We start from the raw sequence: 14,873 nt of genomic DNA, 5'->3' as shown, positions 1-14,873 counted from the left end.
AAAAGCACATGCCCTAAGGGCAGCTGATAAAAATTAACTATTGGTTTAGAGGCCAGGAGATGTGAAAAGGAGAAGGCTGAAAGCACTTGCCCAGATGGGACACTCCCTGGTTAGTTAGTGAGAATCAAGAGGAGAGAAACCAGGAGGAGCCTCACTACTGCCCCCACTTGGCGGTATGCAGGTTGGTGAGAAAGGAGAAAAGCAAGAAGTGTCATCAAGAAGATTTTCAAAAAGAGGAAAAAATGAGGAGGGGGAAATACGATTAGCAGGGATTAGGGCAATGGGAGGAGAAAAGCAAACGTTCAGAAAGAAACTTCCAGCAGCCCCTGTGAACACATCATTGTCAAACGCACTGCCATGAACAGAGGGCAAGAAGAGAGTTAGCGTTGGGTAATGTGTGGAACAGCAAGGCAAGTCAGCAGGGAAGAAGCACTCACTACGAGGAAGCCAAGAGGTTCAGCTCGGCATATACCTGGAAGGCCAGTTGATAAGAGAAGGTGTGTCCCCTTCGGAATCTTTCTGGAGAAACCACTCATGTTTGGGTTTCCCGGTACTATTGTGTACAAAAGACAAAACTTCAGATATTTTCTACTTGAACGTCAACACAGGTACAGACAATTATAATCTGAAGCCCAAAGGCTGATTTCCGTTAAGCCAAGACTAATCCTGGCTTTTGGAAAATGTATAAGCGCATTTTGTCACAGGGCTTACATTCATGTCACGAAACTCACAAGGACATGTGGCCCGTTACTAAACTTAAGAGATAGGAATAAATCTATCCAAAGCCACCACATAAAGTGTTTTCCAAGTAACCTGAAAGTATTAGGAGTCTGTTATACTCACACTCTCCCCACAAATACCAGACAATTTTCTTGTAAGAAGTAGGATTAAATGTCAACTCATCCTCTATTAAGTTTTGCAAAGGGACATTGGTAAATAACCAAATACAAAGATAGCATCTGTGCAAAACAACACATACCAAATAAAGGAAATCAATAAAAAGAAATTCAATGAGATCATATCTTTAATTGCTCTTATACATTTTCCTTTTCCATTTGTCGCTGAATAACTCAACCAATGTAACAATGACATAACCAATACCAATTCAGGGCAATTCGATAAATGTTGAGTTCCTACTATGTATGAAACCCTGAACTAGACTCTGAGAAGTAACAAAGGGGACTCGGGCATCACCCCAGCCATTAAAAAACTTATACTATGGCAGGCCAGATAACGTAGGATTTATACATTCATCCCTCCACACACGATCGGATATTACGCAAAGTTGGATGTGAGGAAGCAATTATGCTAGGCTGAAGATATTTTAGAACGGGCCAGAAAAAGCCTGTGGCAACCACGTAAAGCAGGACACAGGAGAAACAACCCACTAATGTGTATCATTTTACAATGCAGAAAGAGAATGTTTACCAGCTCAGAACCATACTACCTTATATGTAAGAGTTTTTCAATATAAGGCTAGAAACACATTTTAGCTCAAAGCAGTATCCAAAAAAAAAAAAAAAAATAGAACGATAACTACAATAAAATAATCTGAATTTTCTAAAAATCATTTTAGTTCAAGTTTTAGCTGAAGCTGATAGGTAAGAGCCAGTCTGTAACCAGTGCTCTACGTTCTGCTGTGACCACTGAAATCGGTCACATTCTAGCCTTGGTCATCCACCCGCCTTTCTACATGGGAACCTGTCCGCCCACCTCCCTACCCCAGCATCACAGCAATTCAGTCTGGTGAACCAAAAATTCAGATGGACGGAAAGCTGTTTTATTTCCAACCATAAAAGGTCTAATTTCTCAACACCCATTTCAGCCTAGGACTAGTTAGCAAAGGAGGGGATTCCTCTAGCCCGGGATACAGGGGAAGGAGAGGAAGCAGCTGGTACTTGCTACTGAAAACCACCCAGTTCATATAACGAATACGCCCACCTCACAAAATTATTTTAAGACTCAAATGCAGGGGCACCTGGGTGGCTCAGTGGGTTAAAGCCTCTGCCTTCAGCTCAGGTCATGATCTCAGGGTCCTGGGATCGAGCCCCCCGCATCGGGCTCTCTGTTCAGCAGGGAGCCTGCTTCCCTCTCTCTCTCTGCCTGCGTCTCTGCCTGCTTGTGATCGCTGTCTGTCAAATAATAAATAAAAATTTAAAATAAAATCAGCTCTGTATGAATTATCTTATATGTTTAAATCTCAACCAAGTAAGAGGGATTTGTTTTCTAAGATGGCATTATAAATGGTCGACATTATGAACATTTCTCCTATGATTTAAAAAAAATAACTTCATCAAATTCTTATAGGACTTGTTTGAAATCGACAAAAACAAAATACTCACGGAATTTGATTTTTATATATTCAAAAATCTAAACCTGTAGTGCAGAAGATAGATGATTGGTTGGCGGGACCTGGTGGCGGCAGCAAGGGTTGACCACAAAGGCACACAAAGGAATCTTTGGGCTGATGGAACAGGTGTGTATCTTGACTGTAGTGATAGCTACATGACTTGATGTATTTGACAGAATTCACAGAATTTCACTAGCACAGGTGAACTGTACTGTGCATAAGTTATACTTCAATATAAATATCTTAAAAACTTAAGACTTCTAAAAATTGTAATTCTGGGGGCACATGGGTGGCTCAGTGGGTTAAGCCTCTGCCTTTGGCTCAGGTCGTGATCTCAGGTTACTGGGATCGAGCCCCGCCTTGGGCTCTCTGCTCAGCTGGGAGCCTGCTTCCCTCTCTCTCTCTGCCTGTCTCTCTGCCTACTTGTGATCTCTCTCTCTCTGTTAAATAAAAAAAGAAAATCTTTTTTAAAAATTGTAATTCAGTGTACCTTCATAACTGATCTAGACAACAATTACACTAAGGGATTTACTTGGACATAGATGTGTAGTGCAGTTAATGGAATTTTTAAATTCAAGTATCTCTTTTCACTCTTTAAAAGCAAAAACTCGTCAAAATACATAAATAACAAACGAAAATGTGGGTCAAACACAGTCAATGACATAAAATCCATTTGAATCTTTTTCTTTCTCTCCTTCAAATTCTCCCCCCAAAGCCCAAAGACACTGAAAACCCCAAGGAGAGAGCAGAAAACAACCCAGAGAAATCGCTCTTAAGTGTTGACATGGGTGAGAAACCAAATTCTACCTTTTGCATTAAATGCGTGGGTCCCCAAATGGTGGGTCAAGGTCTAAAAATGATCTCGCCAATTCACAGGCACTCCAGAACAATGGGATATAATGGAACTTTGTGGACCAAGTTCTCCATACACTCTGACTCTGAGACTGATAGGTGGCTAAGGGATGTCCAAACTCCGATTAAAACATCTATCATTTTGTAAGAGTACAAAATTTATTTCTGGGGCCTAGGAGCCATTGTTTTTTGGAGAAACAGTATAATAGCAGTTAAGCTTTTAAAAACAGAGCTCTTAAAAAAGAGATCACATCTGAATAATGGCAAATAATGCCTTGGGTTCATTTTCTTTCTTTAAATATTAAATTGATGCTGCTATTTATTGCAGCGTGCCTTACTGTTATGCATAACTATTTTTAATAATTAAAACTTAGTTTAAAAAAAAGAACCAGGGACGCCTGGGTGGCTCAGTTGGTTGGACGACTGCCTTCGGCTCAGGTCATGATCCTGGAGTCCCGGGAGGAGTCCCGCATCGGACTCCCAGCTCCATGGGGAGTCTGCTTCTCCCTCTGACCTTCTCCTTGCTCATGTTCTCTCTCACTGTCTCTCTCTCAAGTAAATAAATAAAATCTTTAAAAAAAAAAAAAAAAAAAGAACCAGGGGCACCTGGGTGGCTCAATGAGTTAAGCCTCTGCCTTCGGCTCAGGTCATGATCTCAGGGTCCTGGGATCGAGCCCCCCGCATCGGGCTCTCTGCTCAGCAGGGAGCCTGCTTTCCTTCCTCTCTCTGCCTGCCTCTCTGCCTACTTGTGATCTCTGTCTGTCAAATAAATAAATAAAATCTTAAAAAAAAAAAAAAAAGAACCAAGTGGGAAGGGTTGGTTTGGTACGACAGAACAAGCTGAGTGCCTGATACCATAGGGCTATGGCAGATAAATTAGGTCCTTGCAAAGAGAGTCAACGATTGATGGTGGACAGCGGCACAGCAGGGATATAAACCCTTTCTCTCAGCTAGAGCAATGGTTACATGTTTCACAAAACTCCCTAACCCGCATTCTTAAAATACGTACATTTGGATGTGAATCATGCCTCAATTAACAAATATACCACTGCTGGATTAAAGTGAGGATTTCTTGGGGCGCCTGTGAAGCTCAGTCAGTTAAGTGTCTGACTTTTGATTTCAGCTCAAGTCACGATCTCAGCGTCGGGAGATCCAGCCCCGTGTTGGGCTCACACTCTGGGTATGGAGGTGCTTGGGATTCTCTCTCCTTCTCCCTCTCCCCACCCAAGGGAAGCAGGCAGGCAGGCAGGAAGAGAGACACAGAGAGAGAGAGAGGAAGGAAGGAAAGAGAGGGACACAAATAATGAGGGCTTCTTGAGTAACGAAAGTCTAGAAATACAGTCTTCTTGGAGCGGAAGCAGGATAAACGTGTGAAATAACCAATTTCTTCCAGGTTCCCTCTGAACTAATCTCAGTACTGAATGGCTAAATGCTAAGCCTCAGATGAGAAAGCACAAAGACAGAAAGTGTGTGTATACAGATAGAACTGTCTAGAAAAGTACTGGAGCCTCAGGAAGGTGCCATAGGGGCCCTCCCAAAGTGGCTCCGGCTTCTAGCTCCCAGCTGGATTTGGATCTCCACATCTCCGGCTTGGATGTTAACCAGCCCCACTAGAACAAAGTGACCCGGGAACTTGGCTGCGTTAGTCGTGAGACTAACCTAGACTCAGCCCTTCAGGACTGGAGACTGAATTCAGAAGATCCCAAAAGCAGCCCCCCCTCAACCAGGATGCTCATTCATAGTTTCATAATATTTATGAGCACATGGACTCAGGCTCACATCCAAGCACTCTAACTTCAGACAGAGTGGAAAGAGACTCGCCACACGTACGTGCCAATCAGAGTGTGTTCTGCTGACCGGTGTCCCTGGCCCATGATGAGATCAAAGACCCACACCAGAGTGGAGATGAACAATGTCCCTAAGCCCACTGTTGAGTTCAGCTGACATTTTGCTCATAGCATGATGTTCTTGATGAAGGAAAGGACCCATGATTCACATTCAGCTGCAACCCTCACAGGCAATGGGCTGATAAACTGTTTGCAGACCGGCTCTTTCAAGTAGCACTATTACAGTTTGGTAACACTTCCAAGAAAATCCAGAAAACAACAGAATGTTCACCCAAAAATGACTGACTGAGCTACTCGGTATGCACTAGATACTGGTGGGAGTGGGGAAGGAAACAGAAAATGACCCAAGGCAAGAACCCTCTGCAGAAGGCCTGTACTGAAGAAATGCTATCATTGGGATCATCCTTCCCAGTCTCACACGTTGGCATAACACCAAATCCACGTCACCGTGTTCGGCCACCTTGACCAGCATCCCTACATCTGGGGAGGTCAGCCCCATGTGCTAGGAAGGCATTTGAATGTCCCTCTTCCCAAGACAGGAGGTACAGGTGAAATGGCATGTGTGACACACCTCATGAACTCATGATCTCTTTCCCCTCTCCCCTTCGAGCAGAATCCTCATCAATGAGAGGCCAGGTTGGTAACCTAGGGCTCCCTATCCCAAACCAAACTTTAGCCTTATAACTGCGTAGGGGAAAAAACCATCTGATAATGAGAAGAACGGATTGGTGTGACAGACTAAGCACCAGAGAATGTGCAAGAGACCAAAAATGATTCTAGTTTCTCTTAAGACGGGGCGGGGGGGGGGGTTCCTTGACCTTGGAAAGGTCAAGAAAGCAGGGTGGACAGAAAAGTAGAACCTCTGGATAGGTTCTCATTGGTCAACAGCTCAGTTAGAAGGAAATACCCAGATGTTATCTGAGCATTGCAGAACAGGGCTAGACCAGTACTATTGGGCTATTAACAGTTCACTTTCAGTCCTGTACCCCAAGATTGGACCAGTCATTTTGGCAGTCACATAAAGAATTTGCTATCAACTAAAAGTGCTAGGTCTGTTTCCCATGAACTGCTGTTAAATCAGGTTTCCCCAATCCTGAACTTGTACACAGATTTTCTCCACCATCTAGGTAGAAGACGTTATTAAATTTCATCTTGTTAGTTTCTAACCCTAGTGCAGGTACATGTGCTCTCTTCTCTCTCATCTCCCTTCCTGCTCCAACCCTCCTCCCACCCTCTACCTCACCATCACCAAACTGATCAACGTATCACTAATATCCTCTCTAATGAAATGCCAAACAGGACCAAGTTAAAGATGAAGGCCAACTTGGAAGCACAGACTTCACTATCTCAGGCTGGGTAAGTGCTGCCAACATGTCCATGGTCTTCCTGATTGGAATCAACTCACCTTCAGATCAACCTTCCACACTCCTCCAGAGCAATCTTTCTAAAACACAGAATCAATCATCCTTGCTTTAAAATGCTTCAGAGGGCACCTGGGTGGCTCAGTTGGTTAAGCAACTGCCTTCAGCTCAGGTCATGATCCCAGAGTTCCGGGATCGAGTCCCACATAGGGCTCCCAGCTCCTCTGCTACTCCCTCTGACCTTCTCGGGGCGCCTGGGTGGCTCAGTGAGTTAAAGCCTCTGCCTTCGGCTCAGGTCATGATCCCAGGGTCCTGGTCCTGGTCTCTGCTCAGCAGGGAACCTGCTTCCTCCTCTCTCTCTGCCTGCTAGTGATCTCTGTCTCCCTCTGACCTTCTCGCCTCTCATGCTCTCTCTCACTCTCTCTCAAATAAATAAATAAAATCTTTACAAAATAAATAAATAAATAAATAAAATTCAGAAACTTCCCATTGTTCACAAGGCAAAGGCTAAATGCCTGGATATGTCATCTGAGGCGCTCTACGGCTGCTCGGCACTCTGTGACTGCTCGGCTCTACGACTCCCCCCGGCACTCAGCCTCATCCCACCTCCTCCTCAGTCTTCACTGGGCATTGGTGCCTTCGTGCTGGGAGGAGGTACCACCACATCCTTAAGGACTTGGTTCCACTGTGACCATTTCTCCATGGAGGAAAGGTTAATACTCCATCTTCGTACTCCCCTGGCACCCAACCTTGATCTCTAGAAACTTATTTACCCTATCATGTTATAGTTATTTCCTACACTTTTTTTTTATACCCAGCTACAAGCACAGTGCCTCGCAGACCAGAGACCCAATATAATTTTCTTCAGTGATTAGCTAAACTATGTCAGAGCTGAAACTGATCCATAAATCAATACCTATGAGGTATGCATAGATATATGGATGCCTACTGTATTCGAACTCTCCTAAATTACAAGTTTTCATTTTGCTTATAAGGGCCAAGTTGTTAAGGACCTTATATAAATCCACATATGCTGTTTCTCTAATACCTCTAGTCTTCTTTCCTAAAGATCTCTAATCTTCAAAGGGCAAAACCAGCAAACCCTCTTTTTCAGTGTTGGATAATAGAACTGACGTAAGTAAGAGGAGCAGAGCACAACAGGAAGAACAGGCAGATGCAAGGGAACTTGACTGAATGAATGAATGGGTGATGGATGATGGCCTCAATGTTGTCAAAGCAGCCTTATGGTCTTAAATCAATTCTTTAATCTTTAGTTTTTTCACATATAAAATCCATTTTTAAATAATCTCCAGGATTATTTTTGTTTCTAAGAATTTAACATTCTTTAACATTGAGATCTGTTCTTGTGAGGGCTTGGGGAGAGCCAGCTCTCCATAAGGCAGAGGTCACTCCCCTGGGAGAGGACCACAGGGTCAATGGGGACAAGAGAACAGTGAGAGGCTGACCCTTGGGTATAATAGAACTTTCTAACGATGTGGCAATTGGTTAGCAGAGAATTATGTTACCAGGAAACAAGAACTCAACCCTAAGTCATCACAGAGGTCAGGAGCTGCTCTTGGTCTCTATCCCTAAGTCTGTAATGATGGGCTTTAACTCCCTGTAACTCCTAAGAGTCAACAGACTTAAAAGTGCTTCCTGCTGTCACAGTGAAGTCAAATTCAGCCCAGGAGAATCAGTTTCACCCTGTGGGTGCCCAGCTCTAATTATGTAACAGCTTCTAATTATAAAACAGTATTCAGCTGAAGAAGAATGCTTATTAACTAGGCATCCTATTAAAATGAACAGTTTATATGCTTCAAGTTGCTTGTTTGGAAAACGTGCTAAGGATTGCCTTGTGGGTCCGTGCAGGCATGCGAACATGTGAGGGCACGCACACACTGCTCAGTTCCTTACACTCTGGCAGGTGTTTAAATTTTTGGACATACTAGCTAGGGTTCTTGGTGATCTATTCATATTTAGTTCAGTGAACAGAAATTGTTAATTTGCCAGTGAGAACAGAAGAAAAAGGAAAAAAAAAACCATGGGAATGAACTAACCATATTTTAACAGGCAAAAGCTAGTAGAGCAGGTGACAAGATATTTGGGGGTACAGGGGCTAAAAAGGTGAAAAGAGTTCCGTCCCATTACAAGATCTGTGAGCGTACAGGGAAGTCTCTTCTTTAGAGACCTAGGTTTTCCAGGACACCTAGGTGTCTCCAGACCTAGGTTCTCCAGAAGTGGAGAGATGAAACACAGAGGGCATTTTCTAGAGTGGATCACCACTGGGAAATTTTCCTCTGCCCAATACACAGGTCACTGAGAACAGGGAGTCACAGTGGACGCTCAGGAAAACAGCAGGTGTAACTCAGGTCCTGAGATTCTCCACTCACAGAAGTAACAAATATGGTGTATTTTCTCTTCTTTCTTTCTTTTTTTAATTAACTAAGAAATACAAATTCTGCATTCAGGATTTCCATTAGTAACAGCTCAGATTTTTAAAAATCTGAATAACCCACAGGCCCCAGATCTCTTTGAATTTTATCCTAAAATTCACAATGGCTTAATTAACAAAGAATGGTTCCTATCAGCAAAACTCCCTCTCTAGAAAACACCATTCTGAAATTCTAAATTGAAGGGGCTTGGCAGAAATTGGGGGTTGGGGTTAAGAGGTATCTTAGGCTCTCTTCTGTGAATATATATATTCTCCATTTCTTTCAGAAGGACGTGCTCTCCTGAACTTCCAAGCAGCTACAGGATTTCTTGAGCTAAAGACCCTGTGACATATGTATTTTCTTAATCATACAAATGTTCAAATAAACATTAACAAATTCTAATAAATTTAAATGTACTGTTCAGCCCTCAAGACTGTTAGGAGCTTAGAATGCTCTTAATGGTTCCATCTGTACATGTGTTCGTGTATATGAACACACACAAAAACTGTGCATTTGATGTCTGGCTCAGAGGTGGATTTTTAGGATACCATAGGAAGTCTTTGATGATATATTCATGAGTGACATTTGTATTTAATTAATGATAAAAAAAAAAAACAACAGCCTCTTGCTAGTGAGCACAAAATAAAATGATGACATGGGAATGAGTTAGTTCAGACATTAATAGCCCCAATACTTGGCAGAGCAAGGTGATAAGAGAATATAGTACAGCAGTGAGAAAAATAGTGCATCTCAATGCTAGGATATATCCACAAAAATATGCGGAATAAAATAATTATCTGTAGATGGTTTTCTTAGTTACCCCTTCATCTCCCTCAACATTTCTGTTACTTATTTCCATACTGGATGACAAGCATTTTCATTTATGGTTATTAAGACACTGAGATTTCCTTGGTCATTGTTATAATTCACAAAGTATTTTTTGTCTTTCTTCTCCCCAAATGGAAATCAGACAACAATGGTTTTCTGACACCCAAATATCTGAGCTCTAAAGAAAGGATATCTAAGCAGAATATTAATTCATTTAAATCCATCTTTGCAAGATGAATTGCTGTAGTCATTACAAAATAAATCCTTTTTAAAAAAAACATACAGTGCTATATTAGTTTCGGCTATACAATACCATGATTCAATGGTTCCATACATGACTCAGTGCTCATCATGGTAAGTATACTCTTAATCTCCTTCACCTGTTTCACCCATCCCCCCACGCCCTCCCCTCTGGTAAACATCAGTTTATTCTCTTATCATTTCTATAGTTCAAGACTCTGTTTCTTGGTTTGACCATCCCCTCTCTTTTTTCCTTTGCTCTTTTGTTTTAAGTTCCACATATGAGTGAAATCATAAGATATTTGCCTTTCTCTGACTTATTTCACTTAGCATTATACTCCCTAGCTCCATTGTGTTGTTGCAAATGGTAAGATTTCATTCCTTTTTTATGGCTGAATAGCATAAATAGATAGATCGATTGATGGATCGATCACATTTTCTTTATCCATTCTTCTATCAATAGACACTTGGGCTGCTTCCATAATCTGGCTATTGTAAATAATGCTGCTATAAAAAAAAAATAATGCTGCTATAAATGTAGGGATATACACATTCCTCTGAGTTAGTGTTTTTGTATTTTGGGGGGTAAATATCCAGTAGTGCAATTACTGGACTGTGGAGTATTTGTAACTTTCTGAAGAACCTCCATGCTGTTTCTTGTATCTTTGTTTATCTTTTACTGTCATACTTGTCATACATTATGTTCCATCCCTTTTAATGTAAATATATCTCAGTATTTTCCTTATATATATATATATATATGAAATGATTTGTGCTTCTCTGCCTCTAAATCACAGAATTTTAAGTCTTGAATGGCTTTTAAAAAAGCATATGCCTTTTTTAAATTAAAAAAATATATAAAGCATGTGCTTTTTTTAAAATTGAAAAATACATAAACAAAGCATGTGCCTCAAGAATTACTTTATAATTTCTTAATCCTTTTAATCCTCTCTTTGTGAAAGTCAAGTAAGTGCTAAGAGGCTGGGGTTAGGCTTATGGAAACTTCTAAGTAATATGCCTCTTCAAATAATTGAGAAAGAAATACCTCTTAAGATTTTACATTATATTATAGACTTTTTTAATACTAAGATTTTAACACAAAACAATTAAATATCCTAGCTTTTGACCTGGAGCACACAACCAAAGTTTAGTTATTATTACAACTGATTCAGGATCTCACTGAGGATCTATCATATGAGATCTAGACGACTAACCCAGATGCCATGTTAACAACCCAAGTTTTCATAATATAGCAATCAGAAATTTGGCTCTGAATTTTCTCCAAACCCATGTAAGTGTAAATCTCGAATTTCCTTTTTAAATTAGACCGTTAAATTGCTTTGACCCGTTTACAAAGCACATGAAGAGTTCACTTTGATAGACACTAAGGCAAGAACACATTTTCTGCTACTAAATGAAGGTTTCTCAAACAACAGACTTTCATTTCAAAATAAGAGAAAACAGGTCACAGTCCCAAAATTTCAAAAAGCCCAAAGGCTATGGGGTGTCTGGGTGGCTCAGTGGATTAAGCCTCTGCCTTCAGCCCAGGTCATGATCTCAGGGTCCTGGGATGGAGCCCCACATCGGGCTTTCTGCTTAGCAGGGAGCCTGCTTCCCTTTCTCTCTCTGCCTGTCTCTCTGCCTACTTGTGATCTCTCTCTCTCTCTGTGTCAAATAAATAAATAAATAAATAAGCCCAAAGGCTAAAACCCCGTATCAGTTTTTACAGTACTGACTTCTCTAAGAAGTTAACTTCTCTAAATATTTTAGTGTGAATGATCAACTATGTAGGGGAAGTTCTTTGACTCCATAAACATCAGTAAGTAAAATGATCTGTTTTAGCTGTATTATTGCCACTTAGAGAGGACCACATTTACTGCTCTGTCCCAGTGTGAAATATATAGGAGTATTTCCCAATACTTCTTCCTCCCCCACCCCTTTTTTTTCCCCTCAAAATAAATTTGCTTGATCCTCACCTCTCCTCAATTTACCTGGGAAGCTAATGCCTATTTGGACCGAAAAACACACATAAAAGTCTACCTAGACAATTGTCCCAAACTTTAAACTAGGATGTTTAAGTAAAGTGCCTTTTGAATATGGTCATCACACTTACTGAATTTAAATATTTAAATTTTGCTTAAATTTGAATATTTAAATTTTACTTAGATTTAAATATTTGTATTTTACTTCAATTTAAATATTTAAATCTTACTCAAATTTAGAAATTTCAATTTGATTTAAATTTGGAAACTTAAATCAAATTTAATTTAAATTTGGATATTTAAGTTTAGGAACAAATATTCTCTTCTGGCATTTGATTTTCTGATTTTACCCTTTTTCTGATTTTCCCAAATGGGCGCTGTTGTCTTTGTGTATGACAATTACTCTTAATGACTGATCTTTTTAATGAAGTGCTCTTCAATACAGCTGTTTCTCAGCATGTTGATATACTTGCATAGCTATAGGAGACGATTATATTCAAGCTATACTGCAGTCATTTGTCATACCCTAAACTGAGACCCTTCCACTGTGTTAGTGGTGGTCCTTTTGCTTTGTGATTTTACATGACAGCAACAAAAACAATCACTAAGAAGTCTGGGGTATAATGGGGCACTTGGGTGGCTCAGTCGTTAAGTGTCTGCTTTTGGCTCAGGTCATGATCCCAGGGTCCTGGGATCGAGCCTGGCATCGGGCACCCCCCTTGGTAGGAAGCCTGCTTCTTCCTCTCTCATTCCCCCTGCTTGTGTTCCCTCATTATGTCTCTCTCTGTCAAATAAAACCTTAAAAAAAAAAAAAGGTTTTGGATATAATTCTAGAGAAACACATAAAGGAAAAGACAATTATTAAAAGCATATAAGAAACCCATAAAAAGAAGGATCCGTAAGTGAGACTCCCATGAAAGTGTCCCCATGACACCTGTTCAGTTGATCATTTTTGTAAAAAAGAACTGAAGCTTCTTGCTTGGGCAGAACCTGTTTTGATACTGCAGAAATTTAGAAAACCCTATCTTACCTATTTCTGCCACCAGCGGAACCCTCAATAGAAGACCAAGAACACCCAGACCCTGACGCAGGGGAGGCAAAGCAAAGATGATAACACAGCCCAGAGCGGGCTCAATGCTTACCTGGTTCGGGCCTCAGGAGGGAGTGGCGGGTCACCAGCAGAGTGGCTCGGGGAGGCCGGTGGCCGAGGCGAGGAGAGGGACACGCTGTGCATTTGCTTTGGGGACCTTGGCACTTCACTAAAGGCACAGTCTCGCCCAGGGAACGGGAAGGATGAGGAACTCTCAACCGTGGGGGCCAGGTCACGGGCCTGCCCGGTGGTGATGGGCTCCTGACCCCGTCTTTGGTTTTCCACGTTGAGCAGCACCTCGGTGTCCGAAAGCCCATCGCCCCCGGAGAGAGCATAGTCCTTGGAGTACAGAGAGCATGACTCTTTGCCTGGCTCGGCCTGTCTGTCACCTTTCCCTCCCCTCTTGTCAGCAGCATCGGCGTCCTTCCTGGACTTGGTGTATCGGGACAGCGATTCCGAGTCCGCTTCGGAATCCAGCGCTATCCCGTACTTCTCGGCCAGCTGCCGTCTCCTTTCTGCTTTGTACCGTGCGATTCTCTCTGCTTTGGACTCCAGAGCCTGGGTGTCCATGAGACCTGAACCACAGGAGGACTCAGCATGGATGCCCGAGGTTTCGGTGCAAAGTTTGGAACGGGTCTGTTTTTCCACCGAGGAATCCGAAGTGTCCTCCTCTTCATTGGACCGGCCTACAAGGGACCACACGGGGGGACACGAACAGAGTTCAAGAACAGAGACGCATTGACTGCACTCTTTTCTGTGCACAGAAGTGAATTTTTCCAACTGCAGCCACATGCTTGGTACGGAAAATGTCTAACATTGAAAACATAGGAAGGTAAAACTCCCAATCACCAATAATCATTAATACATAATAATAAATAATAAGTTGATAATTTGCCAAACATTTCTATATATTCCTTCTAGTCTTTTTTTTTTTTAAATTGATTTCTTTTCTCCCACATAAAATAATTTATGTTTTATATACCACTGATGTACTGTATAAAACATTTTCTTATATTTGGAAGTCTTTTTTTGAAGACATTCTTTAAAGCTTTGTAATATTCTATTCAACAGGCATTCCATAGCTAATTTAACCCTTCTCATATTCCTGGGCATTTGCATTGTTGCCAATATTTTTTTCATTGTTTCTAACTTTTAATCAGTCTGATTTTCTGACTACTATCACAACAGATAATGGTTAATTGCTTTATCAAAAAGTGTATCATTTTAGGGACACCTGGGTGGCTCAGTTGGTTGGACGACTTCCTTTGGCTCAGGTCATGATCCCGGAGTCCCGGAATCGAGTCCCTCATCGGGCTCCCAGCTCCATGGGGAGTCTGCTTTGCTCTCTGACCTTCTCCTCACTCATGCTCTCTCTCACTGTCTCTCTCTCAAATAAATAAAATCTTTAAAAAAAAAAAAAAGTATATCATTTTAAGAGACTTGCTAGACTGTCAAGTTGATTTCTATAAAGTTTGCATCAATTTATACTTGAACCTGCACTATATGTTCGCTTGCAAACATTAAATGTTCATTTAAAAAATTTCCTTTGATTACTAGAAAAAGAGAATTTGTGCTTTTTTCAATTATTAGCATTTGTATTACTTTTTTTCTTTTCTGGAATATCTGATGAAGCTTATTTAAGCTCTATATACTATTAATTCATAGTGTCACTTTTATTGGTTTGCATGCTTTTTTTTTTTTTTTTTTTGAGACCGTGAACCTTAATCTCATTCATGAGTATTTCAAACTTGTTTAATATTCTGTGACATCCACATGGAAGATTTTCTTTGTTGTAACTGACCTGGTCATTTGTGATTTCTCAAGCTGTTTCTGTGTCCTTTCCCATTCAATGTGCATGAAATATTCACCTGTTTTCATGTTTTTAATTATT

General features: G+C 41.1%; 1 protein-coding gene across 15 annotated transcripts in view; it reads right to left on the bottom strand.

Moving 5' to 3' along the window:
- Positions 1-14,873, bottom strand: part of SVIL (supervillin) — a 228,422-nt gene that overhangs the window by 67,808 nt on the left and 145,741 nt on the right. For 10 of the 15 annotated variants that reach the window (XM_059184181.1, XM_059184179.1, XM_059184180.1 and 7 more), the window contains 2 exons: positions 13,035-13,668; positions 473-553 (listed from right to left, as the gene is read on the bottom strand). In XM_059184181.1, the coding sequence (XP_059040164.1) occupies positions 473-553; positions 13,035-13,668 (715 nt within the window). The remainder of the gene's footprint in view (positions 1-472; positions 554-13,034; positions 13,669-14,873) is intronic. The other 5 variants (XM_059184173.1, XM_059184183.1, XM_059184184.1 and 2 more) reach the window with 1 other exon arrangement.

This window comes from Mustela lutreola, chromosome 8 (assembly GCF_030435805.1).
Source record: "Mustela lutreola isolate mMusLut2 chromosome 8, mMusLut2.pri, whole genome shotgun sequence".
Lineage (NCBI taxonomy): Eukaryota > Metazoa > Chordata > Mammalia > Carnivora > Mustelidae > Mustela > Mustela lutreola.
Note: the sequence above shows the minus strand (reverse complement) of the source record. Positions and strands in the feature narration are given on the sequence as shown.